The sequence below is a fragment of the Mustela lutreola genome, chromosome 7, assembly GCF_030435805.1.
Source record: "Mustela lutreola isolate mMusLut2 chromosome 7, mMusLut2.pri, whole genome shotgun sequence".
NCBI classification, from domain to species: domain Eukaryota; kingdom Metazoa; phylum Chordata; class Mammalia; order Carnivora; family Mustelidae; genus Mustela; species Mustela lutreola.
This window is the reverse complement of record NC_081296.1, coordinates 30,845,935-30,858,435: the sequence shown is the minus strand read 5'-3', so window position 1 is coordinate 30,858,435 and position 12,501 is coordinate 30,845,935. Positions and strand designations below refer to the sequence as shown.

Here is a 12,501-nt window from a genome sequence, read left to right as displayed (position 1 = left end):
CTCCATTCCTCCAAAGTGTCTACATGTAACAGTATGCATCAGCTGCTGTTGGGGGGCCTGGCTCTGCTCAGTTAACAGAACTTTTGTGGCCAACACCTTCCCCCTAAAACACTGACATGGCCCCTTGGCCTTGGGCCCTAAGGATGGGGGAATGCCAGTGAACTATCCAGATGGGTGCTGGAGAGGAAGTCCGTCCTGCCAAATGGAATGAATAAAACATCAGAGCAAGATGACAACTGTGAAAAAGTAAAGCCGGCGGGGGGGGGGGGGGGAGTTTTCATTAGAGGAGCCCAAATCCAATAAACTTCTTTCCCCTTTGCCTTGCCAGCTGCCTAAACATTTATGGACCCTTCTGGTCAGGCAGGGAAATTTCCAGAAGTGAGTGAATGAGGATCTCTAAAAAATCCTTTCACTTCTGAAATGTTTTAAGAGCAGAGAGAGAGAATCCATTTTGATCACTTTGTGGTGGCCTGAGTCTCTTCTGTCCTTAGAAACCCATATAGAGGCTGCCATTACACTGCAGTTGCTGATTGGTGGGTTTACACAGGGGCACCTGGGAGGAGGGCTCTCATGCCTGACAGGAGGAGGACTGTGTTGGAGCAAAGCTTTCCTGACATTGATCTAGCAATATGGTTCCAGGAGTATTTAAAATATTCAAACTTTCTGACCTAGGAATTTACTGATTCAGCCAGTTTTTTGTGCAAAGCAGTTTATCAGTGGAGAAAAAAAAAATGTATTCAGTGATAAAAGAATGGCCAAATGAATCATTGTATGTCTGTTTTGAAGTTATTCAAAGTTATATTTTCAAATGATCCCTAAAAGCCTGAGGGGCCTGGGTGGCTCAGGGTTAAGTGTCTGCCTTCAGCTCAGGTCATGATCTCAGGGTCCTGGGATCAAGCCCTGCTCAGGGCTCTCTGCTCAGCAGGGAGCCTGCTTCCCTCCTCTCTCTCCACCTGCCTCTCTGCCTACTTATGATCTCTCTCTCTCTGTCAAATAAATAAATAATATCTTAAAAAAAAAAAAAAAAAAAAGCCTGGGAAAGTTCAGACGGCAGTTGACCCTGGAACAGCACAAGCCTGAACTGTGCAAGGCCATTTACACAGATTTTTATTTTTATTTTTTTGTTATAATTTTTTTCATTGTGTTATGTTAGTCCCCATTCATTACATCATTAGTTTTTGATGTAGTGTTCCATGATTCATTGTTTGCATATAATAACCAGTGCTCCATGTAATCTGTGCCCTTCTTAATACCCGTCACCAGAGTAACCCATCTCCCAACCTCCTCCCCTCTAAAACCCTTAGTTTGTCTCCTGGAGTCCATAGTTTCTCATGGTTTGTCTCCCTCTCTGATTCCTCCCCCCACTTCATTTTCCTAATGTCCTCCATATTATTCCTTATGTTCCACAAATAAAAGTGAAACCATATGATAATTTATTTTCTCTTCTTGACTTATTTCACTCACCATAATCTCCTCCAGTTCCATTCATGTTGGTACAAAAGTTGGGTATTCATCCTTTCTGATGGCTGAGTAATACTCCATTGTATATATGGACCACATCTTCTTTATCTATTCTTCTGTTGAAGGGCATCTCGGCTCTTTCCACAGTTTGGCTATTGTGGACATTGCTGCTATGAACATTGGGGTGCACATGCCTCTTATTTTCACTACATCTCTATCTTTATGGTAAATACCCAGTAGTGCAATTGCCAGGTTATAGAGTATTTCTATTTTTAAGTTTTTGTAGAACCTCCCTACTGTTTTCCAGAGTGGCTATGCCAACTTGCCTTCCCACCAACAGTGTAAGAGGATTCCCCTTTCTCCACAGCTTCTTCAACATTTTTTCTTTCTTGCCTTGCCAATTTTTGCCATTCAGTCTGGTATAAGGTATTATCTCAATGTGGTTTTGATGTGAATCTCCCTGATGGCTAGTGATGATGAACATTTTTAATGTGTCTGTTAGCCATTTGTATGTCTTCTTTGGAGAAGTGTCTGTTCATGTCTTCTGCCCATTTTTTGACTTGATTATTTGTTTTTTGGATATTGAATTTGAGAAGTTCTTTATGATCTTGGATATTAGCCGTTTATCTGTAGTGTCATTTACAAGTATCTCCCATTCTGTGGGTTGCCTCTGTGTTTTGTTGGCTGTTCCCTTTGCTGTGAAGAAGCTTTTTATCTTAATGAAGTCCCAAAGGTCATTTTCACTTTTGTTTCCCTTGCCTTTGAAGACATGTCTTGAAAGAAATTGCTGTGGCCATTGTCAAAGAGGTTACTGCCTATGTTTTCCTCTAGGATTTTGACAGATCCCTGTCTCACACCGAGGTCTTTCATCCATTCCGAGTTTATCTTTGTGTACAGTGTAGGAGAATGGTCAACTTTCATTCTTCTAAATATATCTCTCCAATTTTCCTAGCACCATTTACTGAAGAGACTGTCTTTAAAAATAAATCCAGTACTGTACTTTCTTTATGATTTTGTTAAAGATTTTATTTATTTATCTGATAGGCAGAGATCACAAGTAGGCAGAGAGACAGGCAGAGAGAGAGGAGGAAGCAGGCTCCCTGCTGAGCAGAGAGCCCGATGGGGGGCTTGATCCCAGGACCCTCGGATCATGACCTGAACCTAAGGCAGAGGCTTTAACCCACTGAGCCACCCAGGCGCCCTCTTTATGATTTTTATAATAATATTTACTTTTAAAGAAATTTTTTAGAGATTGTGTTTATTTATTTTGAGAGCAGGAGAGAGAGCATGAATGGGGAGGAGGGGCAGAGGTAGAGGGAAAAACAGGCTCCTTGTTGAGCAAGGAGCCCGACGTGGAGCTCCATTCCAGGAGCCTGGGATCATGACCTGAGCCGAAGGCAGATGCTTAACAAACTGAGCCGCCCAGATGCCCCTTCATAATAATATTTTATTTTCTCTAACTTACATAATTATAAGAATATAGTACATAATACACATAACAAACAAATTTATTATTAGTCAACTGTTTGTGTTATCAGTAAGGCCTCCAATTAGTAGTAGGCTAATTTTAGGAATGTCAAAAGTTATATAGACTTTTTGCCTCCACATGGGTCAGTGCCCCAATACCTGCATTGTTCAAGGATCAACTGTATATAGTGTTTTGGGGAAAATGTACACTGCCAATGTATAAATTTTTTATTAAGATATAATTGACATATAACATTGTATAATTTTAAGGTGGGAATGCAAATCAAAAGCATAATGAGGTATCACTTCACACATTTTTAGAATGGCTGTCATCAAAAAGCCAAGAGATAAGAAGTGTTGACAAGGTTATGGGGAAAAGGGACCTCTTACACTGTTGATGGGAATGCAAACTGGTGCATCCACTGCAGAAAATAGTATGGAGGTTCCTCAAAAACTAAAAAATAGAATTACTATATGGTTCAGAAATTCCACTTCTGGGTTTATGTCAAAAGGAAATGTATAAAATATTTGATGAAGTTAAATGTATAAAATATTCGATGAAGAAAAAAGACTAGAAGGAGACAAAGAAGTATGTGTTTCAAAAAGTATGTATAACTGTGAGGTGGTGTGATACAGATTTGTTAAATTTTCCTCTTTGTCTTTTTCAAGTCTCTCTGAGTCAGATATGTTAGAATAATATATTCTTTGCTGTATTACTTTATAATGAGAACACGTGTTATATATAAGAACATATGCTTTTCATTTCATATGTAGGTCATGTATTCTTCTACCAATTATACATTATTCATCACTATAAAATGGCATATGTACATGAGTCAGATGAAGGTGTCTTTACAGCTTATAATAAAATCAGAGTGCCTTAAACAGTCAAGCCTAAGACGTTTTCACTGGGTTATACTCACCTCTCATTCTCTGTCTTCTTCCAGGAGAAAGACATTACACCTGATCCAAAGCTGTTTGATAAGGTGAGTGAATGTGACAGGTGCCTGGCTATCACAAGGCACCAGGAACACCCGCTGGCCCACCTGTCCCCGGAGCTCTCTGACGTGTTTGACTTCTTCATTGCACTCACCATCTGCAATACAGTAGTAGTCACATCCCCGGATCAGCCACGACAAAAGGTAGGTTCTGGGGTATCTCTGTGAAGCCGAGACTTTGACCTTCAGTGTGGGCCCAATGTTGTCAGTCTAACCTTTCCAGCAAGACTGCTCAGCACCTCTCAGGTTTAATGGGAGGTTAGCAGCAGGCTTCATGGAGGGCTGCTCACTGGTTCTGTGGTGCTGTCCCCGGGCTATGGTGGGCAGGTAAGGGAATTGGGGCCAAGTGGAGAGGAAAAACTTCTGAGCCCATGATGGGTGGGACATACAACAACCTATGGAGTGGGGCTGCCCTGCATAATCTACAATAAAGTTCAGGGTTCCTAATTCTCAAGAGAGTGAATGGGACAGGCTCAGGGCCCAGACAAATCTCCTGGACTTGAATCCTGACTTTACCAACTGGCTGAGTGGCTTTGGGCAAGCCATTCCCCTCCTATGCCTTAGGCACCTTATCTGTGACAGGGGGGTAGTGGTGAGGGTTTAGAGGAAGGGCTCTGAGCATAGGTCTTAGCATACAATAAATGTATTTGATGTAAAAAGGGTCTTTAACATTGTCTTTCAAGGATAAGTGTCAAGAATCAATCAGAAGTTACTTAAGGTGGTAGTAACAGCAATACCCAAGTTGGTTTTTTGGGGGGTTAATTATAAGGTTTTCTGTGAAGAGAGTAAAGTTGCATGTGCAAACATGTCCTCTATAATCCTGGTTGTTCTCAGAAAGTCCTGTACTCACTGGGAGGAGTGTGTGGAGGGGGGGGGTGGTGCACCTAAGGAGGGATGTGCATAATGAAGCTAAGCAACTTTAAATGGGTAAAAATAAAGATACCATGGGGCTAGATGCATGCCATAGGTCTGCCCCTCAACCCCCCACTCTCCCAGACCCCTTTTCCTCCTCTGAGTCAACCCTTCTAGCAGGTTCCACTGATGGAACCATTGGTGTGGGATGTGGGGTAAACCAATGGTCTCTGCCCTCTTCACAGCAGCAGATCTGCCAGTAACACAGCCCCCTGCCCTCATGCTCCTGCTCCTGCCACATGACCTGCAAAAGCCCCAGGGGGCCTGGTGAATTCAGAGCAGACAAGGTCCCTCCACCTGGAGACCACAGGATTGCGCCATCTGCCTTAGGCGAGAGGATTTCCTGGTGCAGCTCACCTCTTAGCTGCCCAGCATCCCTTATCTGGCCTTTGGGTTCTTCCACCGCCCTATATTCAGTCCCGCTGGCATGCATCCCTGGAGAAGTGTCTGGTTTCTAGTTAGACCTGTCTGAGACTCCGGCATTGTTGCAACTACTGAATAAGTGAGGGAGACCCTAATGTAACTGAGGCATGTGATGATGGTCACATACGCAGTGCCTTCCACATAGGGAGCAGAATATTTAATCCCCCACTCTCTGAAGACGAGTAGGTCTCTGAATGCACTCCCCTTGCCACATACTCGTCAGTGCTATCTCCCAGGGTATTTGGAGCCAGCAGGAGCTCCAGTGTGACTGCTTGAAACTGCCCCTTGAATATATAGCACATTTAAAGTCATAACGGGAACAAAGAAGAAACACCTTTATCAAAATTGGTCCCATGTTCCCTGCTTTACCAAATGCCTGACTTTTCTGCAGGCTATTACATAACTTATAACTTTGGACACATGGGAAAAAGGATGAAAATTGAAAGCTAACTATAATTCAATGTTTTGCTTGTTGCAACATTTGCTCTAGATCCATCTTCTAGTAGGAAGTTTAAAATAGGCATATTATACTAGCATTAGTAAACAGTACTCGTTTAAATAAAGTATTGCTGTTGCTCCATCAGTGAGCTTTTTGGAATGCTGGCAAATGTATATAACTGTCATTTTGTTGTTTTCATTTCTTGTTAGAAGACAAGTGATTTATTGTGGCTTTAAAAAAATGTGCTAAATGATTTGAATCCTGAATTTGTCCAAGCATTTAATTTGTTTATGAAATTTCTTTTGGGTTTGGGAGTGTTATTTAAATTTTATATGGACACAGCTCAAAGGACTATATAAGCTGGTCTTTTGTCAATGCTTCTTGTGATTGGGTGGGGTGGGGAAGCTGGGTTTTGTGCCAGGCAGTAGTGACAAGTATGCTCTTCTGAACCTTTTCGGCAAGCAGTGGGACACTACAGTATGGGGATAGGTAGACAAGGAGATTATCTCAAAGCCTACAGGTACCGCTAGCCACACACTCCCTGAGTCAGTCCCAGGCCTCTATCTGGCTACCCAGGTGATATCATTCTAAAAGAATGTATACTGCTAATTTTTAAGTGAAATGGAAGAGGCCAAAGAATGGTCTCAAGGAAGAAATGCTGGCTCTAGTTGCAGTTTCTAGCCTATCCTCCAAAATCTAGGAAATGGGAACTCTGTGCTCTGAGCCCCCACTAGGAAAGTGGGGGAGTGCCTGTGGCAGTTTGGGTGAGGCCTCTGGATATACCTCATGTATCTTCTAACTGCTTCTCTTGCAGGTGAGGGTGAGATTTGAGGTGAAGTCCCCTGTGAAGACGATAGAAGACTTCCTACGGAGGTTCTCACCGAGCCGCCTGACCTCAGGCTGCAGCAGCATTGGGAGCCTGGCCACCAGCAAAGCCGCCCACAAGTCAGGGTCCAACTTTCTGTCCACCCTACCCAATGACAGCACACTGTTCAAGCTGGAGGAGAGGCTAGGCCACCCAGCTGCGGCCATCGCCAGCAATGGCTATAGCAGCGGGGCTGCAAGCTGGGCCTCAGAGCACACTGCCCAGGAGCAGAAGCTAGAGCTGGAGCAGGAGCAGGAACGGGAGCTGCGCTATGAGGCAGAGAGCCCCGATGAGGCAGCGCTTGTGTATGCTGCCCGGGCCTACAACTGCGCGCTGGTGGACCGGCTGCATGACCAGGTGTCCGTGGAACTGCCCCACCTGGGCAGGCTCACCTTTGAGCTCCTGCACACACTGGGTTTCGACTCCATCCGCAAGAGAATGTCAGTGGTGATCCGGCATCCACTCACCGATGAGATCAATGTCTACACCAAAGGAGCTGACTCAGTGGTCATGGACCTCTTGCTCCCCTGCTCCTCAGGTATCTAGCTCCCCTCCACTGGGCAGTAACCCCCCAGGTCCAGGTTGGAAGTCCCAAGAAATTAGCCCCTTCCCTCAGTCCCTCAGTCCCTTCTCATGGGTAAAGTGATTTCTATTGAGCTTTTTCTAAAGCAATGTCCATCAGAGATTTGCCTTTCTGGATCACCCTTTCCTCCTTTGAGGAGTTTGGACTAGAATGCACTAGGGGTGGGGGATAGAGGGCTTCAGTACCTGAACTCACCTTAGAACAGTGGGGTCGGGGGTCACTCAGGGTGAGGCCTAGCATCATTTTAAATCTGGACAATGAAAGTTAAGAACTTTTAGACTAGATGTTCCAGAGTGTTCTTTCCTACTCTGTGATTGCCTGGACCAGGGCGGCTGTGAAGCCAGGTCATGGTTTATAGCCCAGTTGTGGAGCTGCCTCAGGCCACAATGAGAGCCTACGTGGTGGAGGCTGCTGGCTGCTCAGCCACTGTCATCTGTTCCACCTTTGCACAGAGCAGCTCCCTCTCAGTTTCTTTTGTGTACCAGAGTTCCATATAACTTCTGTATTAAAAAAAGAGGAATTTGAAAACCACTGGTGTTAGTGGAAATTTATCCAGGAGAAGGGCTTGCTTGAACCTCCTTCTAGGCCTTGTCTTCTGGGCCTTACAATGGCCTAGGTTCCCATTTCTAAACCTGGTCACCCTTCCTCTCTACTTGGAATGTGAAGCCTTACACATCTGACCTCCAGGGGGGAAAGGTGGGATGGCGGTGAGGATGCTGCTGTCAGATGGCTCTGCTGCCTGGCCTCCATAGTCCCCCTGTCTGTTGTATACTGAAAACATCTCTAGGCACGGCCTGCTATGAAACCCTATCCACAGGATATATAGCCTTTCCAGCGCTCTGGGATGGAGCTAGAGAATACTTTACTTTCATAATCCTTTCACTGTAATCTCAGTGCCTCAGAGCAGGACTCCTGGCTCCCAAGTGCAGCCCCACTTCCTTGTGGGAAAGTGTCCTGGAGGATTGCTGCAGATGAAATCCTTTTCCCTTGGCAGAGCTGTTGCCTCCCAGTTTGTAAACATGTCTCTGAAAACAGTTTGGACAGCTTTTCATGGCAATAACCTACCAGAGGGCAGGATTTGCCTTTCCACCCCAGGGGTTCCATGTTGGAGTGGACATAGAATCTGATTCATAGGCTGATTTTGCATTCCAAGAATTTTCTTCATTGTGCGTTTCTGTAGGTTGCCTTTTAATTTCCTTGATTGTTTCCTTTGCTGTGCAGAAAGATTTTATTTTAATGTCATCCCGATAGTTTTTTTGGTTGTTTGTTTGTTTTGGTTTTTTGTTTGTTTGGGGTTCTTCTTTGTTTTCATTTTTTGTTTGTTTTGGGGTTTTTATTTCGGGAGACCTAGCTAAAAAAATGTTGCTATGGCCAGTGTCAGAGAAATCACTGCCTATGTTCTCTTCTAGGATTTTTATGGTTTCAGGTCTCCATTTTAAGTCTTTAATCCATTTTGAGTTTATTTGTGTATATGATGTAAGATAGTCCAGTTTCATTCTTCTGCATGTGGCTGTCCAATTTTCCCACCATTTATTGCGGGGTAAAAAATGACAATGAAGGAAAAGACAAACACGTGGACTCTAAACAATATGATGCTAAGCAACCTAAAAAGAAAGAAAGAAAGAAAATGAATATACAGTGGTCCAAAACCTATGGGATTCAGCAAAAGGGACCATAAGAGGGAAATACATAGCAATGGACGCTTACCTCAAAAAAAAACAAGAAAAAGCTCCAACAATGTAACCTTACACCTAAAGGAATTAGTAAAAGAAGAACAAAGACCAAGAGGAGTAGAAGGAAGGAAATAGTAAAGACCATAGCAAAAATAAATGACATATAGACCAAAACAAAACAAAAGTGGAAAAAAATATTTGAAACAAAGAGCTTGTTCTTTTGAAAAAGATAAACAAAATTGATAAAACCCTTAGCCAGGTTCATCAATTTAAAAAAAAAAAGGACCCAAATAAAACCAGAAACAAGAAAGGAGAAGTAAAAACTAACACCACAGAAATACGAAAAAATTATATGCCAACAAATTGGACAACCTAGAAGAAATAGATGAAATTCTAGCAACATACAATATTCTTAAATTGAAGAAGAAATAGAAAGATTTTCTATAGAAAATAGAAATGGAAAATTTTCTATTTCAAGAAGAAATAGAAAATCTGAACAGACTAATAGTAGCAAATTTGAATTGATAATCAAAAAACCAAATAAAATAAAAGTCCAGGACCATATGGATTCATAGATGAATTCTGCCTAAACTTTACAAGAGAAGTAATACCTATCCTCAAACTGTTCTAAAAAAGAAGAGGAAGGAAAGCTTCCAAATACATTTTACAAGCCTCCTTTATTCTGAAATCTGATTTTATATCTGCAAAGGAAAACAGCTATGGCAATTATCTGTGCAGATTTAATTCTACTGTTAAATAAAAAATCATCTTTGTGCTATTCCACAGCCTTTCATAAAAGATAATTTAATGGCCACTGTATTTCAGATTTTACCACATACAGCAAGTCATATATAAGGTAAAAGGCCTGCAGTAGCACAAGCAAACAAGGGTAGGATGGTAGGACAGGGTGGAAAGTAGGACCCCCTCCATACAGAGAGGGCCAGAGACTGTTCTGAGCTGTGCAAGGGACAAAAGAGCAACCAAGAAGGCTGCAGCAGTCACCACACTTGTACTTTGCTGGCAGATCACTCTTTTAAATGAGGAAGCAGCCTCAAATTTCTAGACAAAGTGCAAACAAACAACTCCTACCACTCATAGTCAACTTCAAGGTCAGGGTGGGGGGTTTGTTTGCTGGGAGACTCTATGCAGGCTGGGGAGCCTTGTAGCCCCCTCCACCTAATCCTGCAGCCCCAATGTAGCTTTGCTCTTGTGCTCACCTCCTCTGCTACTGTCCATCTCCTGCAGGTCTCTGGAAGGAAATTATTACCCATATCTAGATAACTATAGCTAAGAAGCAAAGCCTTCTATCTTTTCCACCATGAAAGAGACACTTAAAAGGATGACATTGCTCTAGTTACAAATTGCTCAAACCATGGCATCGAGAGGGACAAATTAAAAATAAACCATTTGTATAGCTCTCCACCTTACTCTGGGAATTTCCAAGCAGTGTGCAGGTCAGATAGGTTGGGACAAGGAAGAGCTACATGTAGACATCCAACAACTTAAGATTCAGGAGGTTCCAAGACCCTGTTGGGTTCTCAAGAGAGGAGCTGTCACCTTGGGAGGTCACTTTGAAGATATCCACTGGTGACACCCTGGTACTATGTATAAATCATTCAACTTCTACTTTGTGGGTTGGTTCTGTGTGGAGAGGAACAGGCTTGCAGAGCACTTCACCAGAGCCATTATAGCCAAGCTGCTGTGCCTGTGTGCTGGTGATAAAATGAGGTAGGCACACAAGTATTATCCTCTGGATTCCTTCCGATATTTAAGACCTTTTTTCAAAGATATTTAACACTTTTACCAAAAAAAGAGAAGAGGAGACTATGCTGATTTTGGATATGACTGTATTAGAGTGTGTTGTGTTCTTAGGACGCGACTGTGTCTTGGACATTGTGTGGGATCAGGTAGAAAGCAAGGACTCCACCCCACCACGGTACCTATAGACATCTGTTCAAATCCTAGGTCTACATTTATGGGCTAAAATGACCCTGAGTAAGTCACTTAACATTGTTTGCCTGTTTCCCCTCCACACAAAGGAAATCAGGATGCGGACCTCATAGGAAGCCCCTATCCAAGCTCCTAGCACAGTGTCTGGTCTGATGTTAAGTACAGAGTACAAGTTTAGGTCCTTTTCCCTTTTCTCTGGTTCCTTCCCCTTAAGATACACTTCTTGAGGTGTGGTACAGTTGCCACATGGTGTGCTGTTTAAAACACAAACACCCAGACTGCTCCAGACTCCGGACTCTGGACTCCAGACTACGGAGAGTAGCCCACCACCTAGCATGGGCCTCACACACTCCTGCTATTGAGTAAATCAGTAAATGCATGCATGAAAAAGGAAGGGAATTCACCTTCTTGTTCTACCACCTGGCCAAGATTAATCTCCCTATAAGAGAAATAAATTTGACTCAAGTATAGAAGAAATGGAAATACCACTTTGAGCGTTTTAGACCACATGTCAAAATCATGAGTCAGAGTGGCCATTTTCCTCTGAGAATGTCCTCAGAGCATTGCCAGGCATGCTCTGGTAGGGACTCTGCTGCGGTGTCCAACTGTACTGCTCAGCCAGAGCCGGAGTAGGCTCCTTTCACTCCTCCTGCATTTTGAGGTCAGTGACGTGGGAGTCATCTTTAAAGACAGATGGGAGCTGTTACTGTTTGACACTTTGCATACCCTCCCAATCCTTCCCCAACCAGCACCCAAATGTGGCTACAGGGACCTTCTCTGTGGGCTCCTCAGGCTGCCACCACCCATCAGAAGGCTCTAGGTAGCATTGGTTCCACTTCTGCCCATGATGTTGCTCATAACCCAGGCAGCTGTGTTGCAGACCCAGAATTCTTCCCACTACCTTAAATAGAAAAGCCCATGGGCTCTGCGTTGCTTGTAGAATATCAGAAAGAAGAGGCTGATATTGCGTGAGTATCACTTAAAATACAATGCGACTGTTAGAATGCCTGTAGTCTGAGATGAGTGCCGAAGAGCCAGGCTGACCACCTAACTCTGGGGGTCCATGGGTTTGCTTTCTAGGACATCGCCCAATACACTCTTTGCAGGTGCCCCCAGCTCCTCGGTGCTCATCCACTTTGAGTTTGAGTTCTTTCTACCATCTTGACCCCTCCATCAGAATATAGACATATCCCAGCATTCACAAAGAACGAATCCTACAAACCCTAACATTGGCTCTTCCCAGTGACTGTGCAATCACTGGTGTGGTGGGAAACTACAAGGGAGAGGTCAAGTAAGAATCAGAAACAGGTCTTACCTCAAGTGGCAGAGCAGGCTGTGTTTGCAAGTCTGGAGGAGTGAGGGGATGAGGCAGGGCAGTCGCTGCTTCTCTCCCTGAAGGTCTGGGTGGGCTCTGTCCCAGGCTCTGCTGTGAGTAGCCCTGTACAGAGCAGCTCTGTATGGCTGCCTTTGGGATCACTCACACAATTCATCCAGGGCACCTAGCGTGCTGAGCTGCCTGGCCTGCTTCCTCTAGCTCATCAGGTCTGTTTTGACCAAGTGTTCAGTCTCAGCCCCTGTACGCTGCTGCTTTCCTAGAGTGCAGTCTTCCCCTCCCCTCCCCTCTCTGTTATTATTATATAACAATAATAGCCATATTGTTATTATTCTAATTCCAAAGGCCCTCAGATAGATGCGTCTTTGCTCGAGTAATAGTCAACATCTGGAATACT

At 43.8% G+C, this 12,501-nt stretch overlaps 1 protein-coding gene across 7 annotated transcripts in view; it reads left to right on the top strand.

Annotated features, from left to right (window-relative positions):
* Positions 1-12,501, top strand: part of ATP10A (ATPase phospholipid transporting 10A (putative)) — a 192,945-nt gene that overhangs the window by 151,413 nt on the left and 29,031 nt on the right. For all 7 annotated transcript variants that reach the window (XM_059180235.1, XM_059180234.1, XM_059180232.1 and 4 more), the window contains 2 exons: positions 3,876-4,070; positions 6,515-7,103. In XM_059180235.1, the coding sequence (XP_059036218.1) occupies positions 3,876-4,070; positions 6,515-7,103 (784 nt within the window). The remainder of the gene's footprint in view (positions 1-3,875; positions 4,071-6,514; positions 7,104-12,501) is intronic.